Source organism: Neopelma chrysocephalum, unplaced genomic scaffold (genome assembly GCF_003984885.1).
Source record: "Neopelma chrysocephalum unplaced genomic scaffold, ASM398488v2 Primary Assembly neopelma1_169, whole genome shotgun sequence".
Taxonomy (NCBI): domain Eukaryota; kingdom Metazoa; phylum Chordata; class Aves; order Passeriformes; family Pipridae; genus Neopelma; species Neopelma chrysocephalum.
In genome coordinates, this window is record NW_020897831.1 from 113,838 (window position 1) to 125,729 (window position 11,892).

Below are 11,892 nucleotides of genomic sequence, written 5' to 3' on the forward strand. Positions count from 1 at the left end.
CCGTAGGGGGGCGAGGGATAAGCCACGAGGAATTTCCATCCCAGCTTAATGCAATTTTGGGAGGCAGAATTCCAAACGCTTTACGAGGTTAATAGGATTTGAACCACCAGTTAGGGGAGGAGGAGGAGGAGGAGGAGGGTCTGATTTAATCTCATTATCCCCAAAACAAGCCTGGAACAAGAAAACAGACGCGAGGCTCGGAGCGAGGCAGGGGAAGCTGCGGAGCCTCCGTGCTCCTGAGGAACCTCGGGGAAGCTTTTCCAGGCTCGTGTCTTGGGAAGCTGTCCCCTCTCCCTGCAAAGACTGGGGGTAACAGTCAAAAGGCAGCTTTTTCCCATGGCCACACACGTTCCCACCTCTCTTGCAGAGCTCAAAGAGCTGGAAGGACCCTTTTCTTGAGGGAGGGGGCAGCTGCTCTGCAGAGGTTTGTTGATACAACCACGGAATCATGGAATATCCTGAGCTGGAAGGGACCCACAAGGATCACCAGGTCCAGCTCCTGGCCCTGCACAGACATCCCAACAATCCCACCCTGTCCCTCGGAGTGTTGTCCAAACCCTCCCTGAGCTCTGGCAGCCTTGGGGCCGTGACCATTCCCTGGGGAGCCTGGGCAGTGCCAACCACCCTCTGGGGGAAGAACCTTGTCCTGAGATCCCACCTGACCCTGCCCTGGCACAGCTCCAGCCCTTCCCTGGGGTCCTGTCCCTGGTCACAGGGAGCAGGGATTCCTGTTGCCCCTCAGGAGGAGCTGCAGACCCCACTGGGTCTCCCCTCACTCTCCTCCTCTCCAGCTGAACACACCAAGTGCCCTCAGCCCCTCCTCGTGGTTTCCCCTCCAAACCCTTCCCCACCTTTTTTTAGGCCACTGGACGCTCTCCCATAGCTTTGGATCCTTCCTACCCCCCCAGCTCCAGGCAGTCTCCTGGCAGGACACATCTCTGGCGGTGCTGTGCCAGCTCAGGGGACACCCCCGGGGCACAGGGGGGGCTGGCTCTGGTGCCAGGCTGGCTGCCACCCTTTGGGACACCCAGCACACGGCTGCCTGCCCAGGACAGGCGCTCCCAGAATTCCAATGAGCTGCAATGAGGGACAGAACCCTGCCCAGCCTCCTCCAGCCGCTTTTCCTCGCCAGGTTTCTTCCCTACGGACATTCCCAAACTTGCCCCTTCCACCTCTTGGCCACAAACCCATCGGTGTCTGAGCTCTGCCATCCCCTCACCTCTGTCCTCACTGCAATGAGTGTCACCTTCTGCATTCTGGGTCTCCACACACTGCTGTGGTCACCCACATCCTTTTCTATCACGACCAATGATTCCCACCAGCCTGGACTCGGATTTCTGCCTCGTTTCCAGGGAGGGAGGGTCAGAGGAAAAGGAGAAGTGCCCAGGAGTTTCATCCCTCCCAGAGCAGCCAGCCAGGCATCTGTGCCAGGCCCTGCTCGAGTCCAATCCCAGCACAGAATCCCAGACTGGTCTGGGTGGGGAGGGAGCTGAAATCTCACCCAGCGCAGACACCAGCACCGTGTGTGCAGCCACGGCCGCGGGAAGGAGCCGACCCAGCCCTGACAGTCCCCTCGGGATTCGGGATGAAACTCCTTCAGAAAAGAGCAAAGGCAGCAGCAACAATCCTGTCACTGGCACCTGGATGGGGCCTCCTGTGCCCCAGGGAGCCATGGGGCACCCCAAGAGCCAGAGCCAGGCCCGGTGCAGACGGGCTGGCTGGAGTCATGATGGGATTTACCGACACAAATGGCTCATGGGGCTTGAAAACAACATTAATCTTGCAAACCAGGAGGCTGCTGGAAGATTCAATTAGGTGTCCAAAGAGGAAAAAAACCACAGATTTATAGCCCAGAGCCTACTAACAGCCTTCCTGTCCCGGAAAAACAATTCCACGCTGAAGTGATCCGGCTCCCCGGAGCCGGCGGCAGAGCAAGAGCTGCCACAGACCCACGGAGCAGCCTGAGGGGGAAGGGACCCCCAGGGACCATCAAGTCCAGCCCCTGGCCCCGCACAGGACAGCCCCAGCCTCCCACGCTGTGCCTGGTGGGATTCACACCATCCCCCCTGTCACACCGGGCACACCGGAGTCGGGGTGGGCTGGGGGAGGACAGCAGGCAAAGAGGGGTTTGCACGTCCCATCCTGCTCACAGGCTCTCCAGGAGGATCCATGGCAGCTCTAGGCCACGGGCCCACGTTTCCACACCGTGGGTGCAATCAGCAGAGCAGCTCCAGCCACTCCACAGGGCCGCTCCCTGTAAATCTCCTTACGCACACAGAGGGCACAAGGCGAGGAACCTTCTCCCATCAGGCTCAGGATGAGCCAGGAGGCAGAAAACTCACCAACCCTGGCCCACGGGAGTGAGCAGGGCCGTGCCAGGAAAAACAAGGCCCGTTTGCCCTCTGCCCACACTCGGCTGAGGGGCGAGGAGTCACCCCAGCCTCGATGGTACTGATTAACCCGAGCCCTGTTTGCCATTTCTAAGGTCACTTCTCCGCTGGCAGCAGCAGGGATCATCAGCTTTGCCACGCTGGCAGTGGTAGAGCTGCACCCACCACAGGAGCTGATGGGTTTGGCTGCCACCAGGAGCAGCAGCAGGCAGGGAACAGCAGGAGGGATGTGGATGTCCCCCCTGTCTGCCCCAGCAGCAGCTCCAACACCAGCCCCTGGCCTCGCCCTGCCCGGGCTCCACTGGGCAGGTTTTAGACATCCAGCCAAAAAAGACCTTCAAAACACAGCAGAGAATCATGGAATGAGGTTGGAAAAGTCCTCTGAGATCACCGAATTCAACCATCCCCAGCACTGCCCAGGCCACACTGAGCCACGTCCCCAAGTGCCACATCCAGAGGGATTTTAAATCCTGTCAGGGATGGGGCTCCACCACCTCCCTGGGCAGCTGTGCCAGGGCTGGACAGCCCTTTCCATGCAGGAATTGTCCCAATATCCCACCTGAGCCTCCCCTGGCACAGCTGGAGGCCGTTCCCTCTCCTCCTGTCCCTTGTTCCCTGGGAGCAGAGCCCGACCCCCCCCGGCTCCCCCCTCCTGTCAGGGAGTCGTGGGGCAGGAAAGGTCCCTCCTGATCCCTCTTTTCTCCAGGCTGAGCCCCCCCAGCTCCCTCAGATATTCCTGCTGCTCCAGCCCCTTCCCAGCTCCCTTCCCTTCCCTGCACATGCTCCAGCCCCTCCCTGTGTCTCCTGTGTGAGGGGCCCAGACATGAACACAAGCAGGGTCTCGGCAAGGCCAGAGCCCCACACCATGTGCAAATTCACTGGGAAAACCAGATTCCTGCCCTGCCAACAGTCTCTGACACGGCCTTTGCTCTCACAGGCACCAGCTGGGAGATTCCCAGAATGGTTTGGGTTGGAAGGACCTTAAAGCTCATCCAGTGCCACCCCCTGCCATGGGCAGGGACACCTTCCACCAGCCCAGGTTGCTCCAAGCCCCGTCCAACCTGGCCTTGGACACTTCCAGGGATCCAGGGGCAGCCACAGCTTCTCTGGGCAACCTGTGCCAGGGCCTCCCTGCCCTCCCAGGGAAGAACCCAGTGAAGCCTCGCTCTCCAGCACAGCAGCTCCAGGCAGGACACACAGAGGAATGAGGCTCTGAGCCAGCCCCACCTCCCTCCTGCAGAGTCCTGACCCCATCCCAAGCCGTGCTGGTGCAGTGGAAATCACTTCCCCGTGGATACACAACGTGGAGAAACACTTGATGTCGATGGCAGGCTTTGGAGAGCAGCCTGCCAATTCCAGCTGCATCCAGGAGCTCTGGGAGCATTAAATATCCATGAATATGGGTCACCACCACTTCCACTACAGCTGGAGGTGATCAGCTGCAGAAGGATGCAGAGGTGGTGAGCACAGGGGAGGGAATGATGAACCTGCAGGGGCAGGGATGCAGTTGGAACAGGATCAGCCAGCAGCAAACCCCTGGAGTGGGAATGGAGGGATCAGAGCAGCGACTCAGGGCAGGAAAACTGAGGGAGGGGGGAGAAAAGACAGAATCCAAACCTGTTACAACAACACTGCCACAGCAAAGAGAATTTCCCACTGCTGCCAGAGTTGGTTTGGGCTCCAGAAAACAGGGGGATGTTCCTCAGGGAGACCAGGAGCACAGACCCCCTGCAGAGCTGGATTTGATCCCAACTCGCCATTGCTGGGATAGATGGGACAACACTGGGGAGGAATTCTTGGCTGTGAGGGCAGGGAGGCCCTGGCACAGAGTTGCCCAGAGAAGCTGTGGCTGCCCCTGGATCCCTGGAAGTGTCCAAGGGCAAGGGTGGAGCCAACACAGCCACGAGCTGCGTGACCCCCCTGGCGAGTCATCCCACAGAGGTTTGAGGTTCCTCCTGGAAAACCTGCAGGACCCATTGGGAACTGAGGGCACAAGGAGCTTCATCACCACCCCTGTGTGGCTAAAACCAGAGAGTCTGGGAACTCCCCACCCAAACAGGGTCCATTATCTCTGACACCCCACAGAGCAAAGGGCACTGCTCAGAAACCAGCAGCGCTCCCGCAGCAGTTCAGGATGAAGGGATGTAAACACATCCAGACCAGGTCTCGGGAGTGGCACCAGCTCATCACTCACCAAAACCTCCCAGCACACACCAGAAGTGTCTCCAGAAAGCAGGATAAATCCCTTCCCCTCATCTCCCCGCTCAGCACGGGGGCAAAGCTCAGCCAAGGCTCGTGAGCCGGGTCGCTCCCAGTTAATCCCGGGATTGCTGCTGTCTCCTCCAACCACGGCAGTTTGCAGACCACGAGAGCTTCAAGGGGCATGCTAAGCTGGGCAGAGGTTCAAAACCCTGAATTTAATCACAGAACAGGAGAAGAAAGAAGAAAAACCCCTGTAGCCTGGGAATCACGGAGTCTGGAAGCACTCCTGGACTTCCTCCCGGTGCAGCCAGGCAGCGCCTCGGGAAGCTGGGCGTGTTTAAAAGCTGTCTCAGAGCAATTAAAGAGCCCCTGGGGAAGGAGTTAAGTGACTCCAGAGCTGGGCTCAAAGGCCTCCCCTCCTCCTCACCCTTCCTGCCAAGGAGAAGCCGAGCTGGATGTCTGGAGGGAGGCACCAGCCTTTCCATCACCGCGGCCTCGAGCCTCACAGCCCCATCCCAGTGGAAAACGCTCCCTGTCCTGCTGCCCTGGCTCCCAGTTCCACCGGTCTGAGCTGCCACGGGCACATCAGTGCCTCTGAACACCCTGCAGAGCTCTCCTCAGGGCTCCCATTTCCAGAGCAGCCATAAAATCCTGCCGGGAACAGCTCCCGGCTCCCTGCGGCAGCATCCGCAGCCCCGCTCCTTACAGCTCTCCAGGCCTGGAGCCAAAGGGATTTCCTGAGCCTGGCTGAGGACACTACATGGGACCAGCAGCTGGATTCCCCCCTGGAAGGACCAGAAAAGGGAGAAGAGCATCCAGGAAAAAAGTGCTTTCCACACTAAATGGAAATCCTTGGAGCCTGCTGCCTGTCCGGGTCTCCTGAGCTCTTCCCATCTGACACTGGAAATGAGGGATAGAGTTGTTTTCCTGCAAAAAAACCCTGTAATAGCTTGAATAATCAAATGTGGGAAGCATCTTCTCCGGATGGGGCCTGCCCAGCTCACTGCACAGGGATCAGAGGCCCGTTGGATGCTCCACCAGTGGGATTCCCACCATCCAGAGGGATGCAGGATCTACACTACTGCACCTTTAGGTGCCTTAAGGGCACCACCAGCTCCTGCTCAGACACAGGGACACAGAATGGAAGGGTTTGAGGGTTTTAGCAGCAGTTTTGCTACAAAAGGCCCTTCCCAGGCCTCACTTCAGTCTCCTGTTGCTGGACTCACACTTGCCCTGGAAGCTTCTGGGATGAGCCACCAGCCTGTGCCCCCTCTGGACTTGGACACGACACGTGCCATTGCCTTCCCATCCTGTCCCTCCCGTGCCACAGCTCAGGAGTGGCACTCCCACATCCTCCTTTACTGGCGTCTCCCCCAGACCATGATTCCCCAGGACAATGCCTGAGGTCCAGGTGACACCACGACAGAGGTTTGTACCTGCTCCTCAACCCCTCCATGGCCAGGAACTCACAGGAGCAAAGACCCACCCTGGGCCAGAGCCTCCTGCACAACACTCCTCCCTCCAGGGCCTTCCCTGCTCCTACAGCACCTGGATCCAGGGGCCACAGAGGGAGCACAGCCCTGGGAATGGTCACCAGTGGCTCCATCACACCAGAAGACACCAGCAGAGCGCAGGATCCCCTGGGGTAGAGCTGGAACATGTGGAATCACAAGCAGCTCAGACAGCACTGGGTGAGGAAAGGCTACAGGGAACGCAGGGCACGTGACTGGAATATGGAAAGACAGGGACAAACCACGGGAGCTGCTGTAACTGCCAGGACACGTGGAGCTGCAGCACTGTGCCCTCAGCCACAGCATCAAATCCCAGCATGGTTTGGGTGGGAAGGGATCTTAAATGAATCCAGTCCCATCCCCTGCCGTGGGCAGGGACACCTCCCACTAGCCCAGGTTGCTCCAAGCCTTGGACACTTCCAGGCATCCAGGAGCAGCCACAGCTTCTCTGGGCAACCTGTGGCAGCCCCTCCCCACCCTCACAGGGAATAATTTCTGCCCAATATCCCATCTAACCCTGCCCTCTGGCAGTGGGAAGCCATTCCCCCTGGTCCTGTCCCTCCAGGCCCTCATGAAAAGTCCCTCTGCAGCAGACAAAGCAAGACAGGAGCAGATACCTCTGTAAACGTTCCAGATGGTCCCATTCTCCCCCCTTCCCATAAATTTGTAGGAGGAGGTTGCCCAGAATCTGGCCCGAAGCTGATTTGCAGACAGGTTTTAAGAATCCGACCTCTGGCATCCAACTGGGAGGTTTCCCCTGGAAACAGCAGTGCCTTGGTCGCAGCTTTCTTGGCAGGGGGCCCCCAGTGCTGGACAGTGACAGAGAGTTGGGTTTGGCAGAGGACACCCCAAGCCCTCCGGGAGCAGAGCCCGCTGTGCTTTGCTCCAGGGGCAGCACCTACGGCCTGCCCTCAGCCCAGGGCATGTCTGACACCAACACCTCCCCCCTGCCAGCACCACCCACCACCCACACCCGGCCAGCAGGCCAGAGGGGCTGGAGCACATCCCCCTGGGATCTGTCTGCTCCTGGGGGAAGCCCGGGCTGAGGCAGGGCTGGGACACGGCACCTGCAAAGATGGAGCTGTTCCCTTCCCTCTCAATTCAGCTCAGCTTGTCCCCAGAGGTACATGTGCACCCCCAAAGAATTCCCTGCTGCAGAAGTGTTACAGGTACAGAATCACAGAGTCCTTCAGCTGGGAAAAGCCCTCCCAGCCCATGGATCCCCCCTGTGCCTGATCCCTGCCTTGTCCCCCAGCCCAGAGCACTGAGTGCCACGGCCAGGCCTTCCTGGGACACCTCCAGGGATGGGCACTCCAAACCTCCCTGGGCAGCCCCTGCCAGTGCCTGACTATCCTTTCCAGCAGGAAATTCCTCCCCATGTCCAACCTGAGCCTCCCCTGGCACAGCTGGAGGCCGTTCCCTCTCCTCCTGTCCCTTGTTCCCTGGGAGCAGAGCCCGACCCCCCCTGGCTCCCCCCTCCTGTCAGGGGGTTGCAGAGCCAGAAGGTCCCCCCTGAGCCTCCTTTGCTCCAGGCTGAGCCCCCCCAGCTCCCTCAGCTGCTCCTGCTGCTCCAGCCCCTTCCCAGCTCCCTTCCCTTCCCTGCACACGCTCCAGCCCCTCCCTGTGTCTCCTGTGTGAGGTCCCAGAGCTGCCCCAGCACTGGAGGTGCCCCAGCAGTGCCAGCACGGGGAGGGCACTGCCCTGGCTCTGCTGCCCCAGCAGTACTGGCACAGCCCTGGGGCCATTGACCTGGTGCCCCCCTGGGCACAGCTGGGATCGTGTCCAGCCACTGCCACCAACACCTCCAGGAAAACGACTCCAGTACCATTAAACCTTTGAACCCTCTCCGACAGCACCTTGTGCCACGCGGCTTCCTGGGGCACAGCAGCTCTTCAGTGGCCCTTCAAGAGCAGCCAAAGGACAGGTCCCTCTCCCCCTGCCAGCCTGTGCCAGCAGGAGCACACCCCTGCCTGTCCCCCCTGCAGAAACATTCACTCTGCAAAGCTGAAACCATCTGGGCTCCCAACTCACCACTCCCCATCTGTGCTCCCGGCAGCCACGGCATGGGACACCCAGCCAGGGCTGCAGGGAGCTGTGGATCATCCTGCATGAAGCTCCTCTGCTCCTGCTGGATCAGCTGCAGGGACACCAGCTCCCCTCCGAGGACGTGCTCCTTCCCTGGGACACGCTGCCTCCTCCAGGACCCCAAAATCCACTCGTGTGGACGGTGTGTGGCCAGAGCAGCTTCTGCCAGGCATGGTTTAAAGGCTGAGCCAGACTCAGGGGCTGCAGAAGGGTGACCAGAGAAGCTGTGGCTGCCCCTGGATCCCTGGAAGTGTCCAAGGACAGGCTGGATGGGGCTTGAAACAACCTGGGCTAGTGGAAGGTGACCCTGCCCATGGCAGAGGGTGGGACTGGATGAGCTTTAAGGTCCCTCCCAAGCCAAACCCGATTTGGGAGCCTGATAAGGTCAACCAGCTTTGGAATCTGGACAGGGCAGAGCATGACAAGCCTCAATGCCTAAAGCAAGGCTGGAATATGTGACCCAGTACCAGAGAATTGTGCTGGATCAGCCACTTCCTCAAGGCTAAACCAGCCAGGAACAAGGGTCCCCAAGGAAACAAGAGACAGAGGAAGGAAAGAAGGGAGCAGGACAGAGGCAGAGATGATGCTCTTTGAGCACTAAATGAACCCGCCCACTCTTATCAAAGTCTCCACTGACCCAGTAAAACCACAGGCTCTGGAGCAAAGCTCCTCCTGCCAGGCAGCAGAACCCCTGCCCTCGGGACACAGGTCCCACATTTCAGCCTGTGCCACCCAAACCCAGGCCAGGGAACACACCACCAGTGCCTAACTGGGGACAGCAAGTGCTTTCTGTGCTGTGTAGGACCTCCCTCCTCGCCCCGCTCAGCTCCCAGGGCTCCTCTCCCAGGTTTAACTGCAGCAGCATTTCCCCCAGAAGCGTCTTCAGGAAAAACCCAGGAGCAGGTTTTGGTGCCTGCTACACAAGTCAGGGGGTTGCTGCAGCTGGAGACCCCCCTCCTCACTGCACAGGTGCCGAGAGGGAAGGCAGACCCCATGAGTGGGAACGGGCTGAGCCCACGACAGGCTCCCTCATTAACCAAAGCTTTGTGTTTGCAGGAGCCAAGCCAGTGACTGGGGCAGGCCTGGCTCACAGCTCGGGGCTCTGCTCATTGGTCTTCAGCACCCAAACCAAGCCACCATCATCAGCCTGGCCCAGGGAGCTCTGTGCAGCCGCGTCACATCCATCCAGCTCGCTCTCCCAGGCCCACCTCCCTCCCCCTCACCAGCTCCGAGTGTGCAGGAGGAGAGTGAGAGCAAGGCCCAGCTGCTCCTGCCCCCAGGGACTGCTCCAGGAGGAGCTTTGCTCCCTGTGGGCATCAGGCTTGTCCAGATTGTCCCACACTCCTAAATGACACCCCACAGACCACCCTGGAGGGATGACTGCAACCTGGCCCAACATGATGGATCCAAGAACAACGAAGCAAAGAAGGTGAGGTGCTGCTTCACTGCTGGGGTGGGAGAAGAAAAAATATGGAAACCAGCCTCCTCTCCACGTAAACACAGGACTCAGTGCTCCCTGTGTTAAGGGTGTCACCTCCTTTGGCCCAAGGTGAGCCCCCAGGGATTTAAGTGCCACGGCAGAGCCTCTTTGCACTTCCAGCGCTTCCCTCCAAGGCTCCCAGTGCTTTGAACAAGGCGCAGTTGGCAGAGGAGACGGGGCCAGTGTGGGTTCCGTGGGTGTGACTGCACGGAGGAGCCCCGGGGCAGGAGCTCAATGTGGGGCAGTTCCTGGGCTGGATGTGCTCCCAGGGCACCCAGAGCCCCCCCTCTGCTGTCCCTTTGTGGGGGAGGCAGCCACAGACCTCTCTTGTGTGTAGTGACAGGCCACCACTGACTCCCTGGGCCCAGCCCAGCCCAGGAGGAGGGGGGCACACAGGGCAGCTGCCACAGCTCCCTCCCTAATAGCCCCCAGCAATGCCCCCCACTGCCCTCCCACAGGCTGGGGGGGCCACACGCACTGAATGTGATCCCCCCCACTCTCCTGTGAAGGTGTGTCCCCCCCCAGGGATGCCTGGGATGGGGTCACAGTGCCACTGCCCCACCCGGGCACAGCACGGTCCCCCTGACCTCTCCAGCAAAGGGGGGGGGGTCCCACGTCTCACACGGTCCCCAGAGCCCCCCCAGCCCCGTGTCTCCCTGCAGCCCCTCCCTCTCAAACCCCGGGTCTCCCTTAAGGCCCCCCAAGCTCCCAGGTCTCCCTGCAGCCCCCCCTAAACCCCGTGTGTCCTTGCAGCCCCCGCTCCCCCTCCAAACCCGGGACCGCAGCCCCCTCCTTCCCAAACCCCGGGTCTCCCTGGAGGCCCCTCCAAATGCGGGCTCTCAATGCCCACAACCCCCCCGAAACCCAGGTCTTGCTGCAGTCCCCTCCCCAAACCCCGGGCCCCCCCCTAGACCCCCCCCCCCCCCCAAAACCCCGTGTCCCCCTGCAGCCCTCCCTCCCCAAAACCCCGTGTCCCCCTGCAGCCCTCCCTCCCCAAAACCCCGTGTCCCCCTGCAGCCCTCCCTCCCCAAAACCCCAAGCCCTCCCCGCGGCACCCCCAGCCCAACCCCACCCTCCCGGCCCCGCCGCATCCGCCCCCCCCGCCCGATGTACCCCAAACCCCCTCCCAGACCCCGCTCCCAGGCCCGGCAGCCCCTCATTGCCCCCCCCACCGCCGCCGCCAGGCCCCGCGGGGCCCCGCAGCGCGGCCCGCCCGCCGGTGCCCGTGCCCGGCAGTACCTTGTACTTGCTGAAGCCGGCGAGCTGCTCGGGGCTGACGTACTCCATGGCGATCCCTGTTATCCCGGTGTTCCCGGTGATCCCGGCGCTCCCGCTCCCGGCGCTGCCGCCGCCGCATCGGCCCACCCGGCGTGCCCGTGACGTCACCGAGCCCCGCCCCGCGGCCGCGGCGCCCCCTGGCGGCCGGGAGGGCCCCGGCGCGGGAGGGCGGCGGGAACGGCGGGAAAAAAGGGATCCGGGAACGACGCATCTGCCCCGGCCCTGCGGCGGCGTGGGGTCGTTCCGCGTCCGCTGGGACGCTGGGCCTCCGTACAGACTCCCTGCCCAGCTCTCTTGGAGCCCTTTTAGGCACTGGAAGGGGCTCTAATGGCTCCCCGGAGCTGCTTGGTCTTCAAGTGTCCGACAGTGCTAAACTGCCCCAGGGCCTGAGCTTGAGAGGGGACTGGTAGAGTGCTGAGGGGCTGGAGCTGAGGGGCTGGACTGAGGGCTGGCTGTGGATGGAGCTGTGAGGGGAGGGTTGTGAGGGCGGGCTGTGTGTGTGAGGGGTGAGGGGACGGTTGTGAGGGCGGGCTGTGGATGGAGCTGTGAGGGGAGGGTTGTGAGGGCGGGCTGTGTGTGTGAGGGGCGAGGAGACGGTTGTGAGGGCGGGCTGTGTGTGTGAGGGTGAGGGGATGGTTGTGAGGGCGGGCTGTGTGTGTGAGGGGTGAGGGGATGGTTGTGAGGGCGGGCTGTGTCTCTCGGCTGTGAAGGGACGGTTCTCGGGACACGCTGTGACTCTCAGGCGGCCCCGATCCCCTCAGGGGGACCGTTGGAGTGCGGCCGGGGCTGAGGCGGCCCCGCCGGCCCTGGAGCCACCCGGATCCCCCGGGACCCCCGGGAACCCCCCGGGACCCCCCGACCGCCGGCCCGGGACAGGTGAGAGCTCGGGGGCGCCGGGCCGGGCCCGGGGGAAGCGTCGAGCGGGGGCCGGGCCGGGCCGCGGGGA

The 11,892-nt window shown here is 61.7% G+C and overlaps 1 protein-coding gene across 2 annotated transcripts in view; it reads right to left on the reverse strand.

Annotated features, from left to right (window-relative positions):
* Window positions 1–11,039, reverse strand: part of SELENOI (selenoprotein I) — a 24,295-nt gene extending 13,256 nt beyond the window's left edge. For both annotated transcript variants that reach the window (XR_003537111.1, XM_027701832.1), the window contains exon 1: window positions 10,908–11,039. Coding sequence is in view for 1 of the 2 variants with exons in the window: in XM_027701832.1 (XP_027557633.1) it covers window positions 10,908–10,955 (48 nt within the window). In the remaining variant the exon portion in view is untranslated. The remainder of the gene's footprint in view (window positions 1–10,907) is intronic.
* Between the last annotated feature and the right edge of the window lie 853 nt (window positions 11,040–11,892).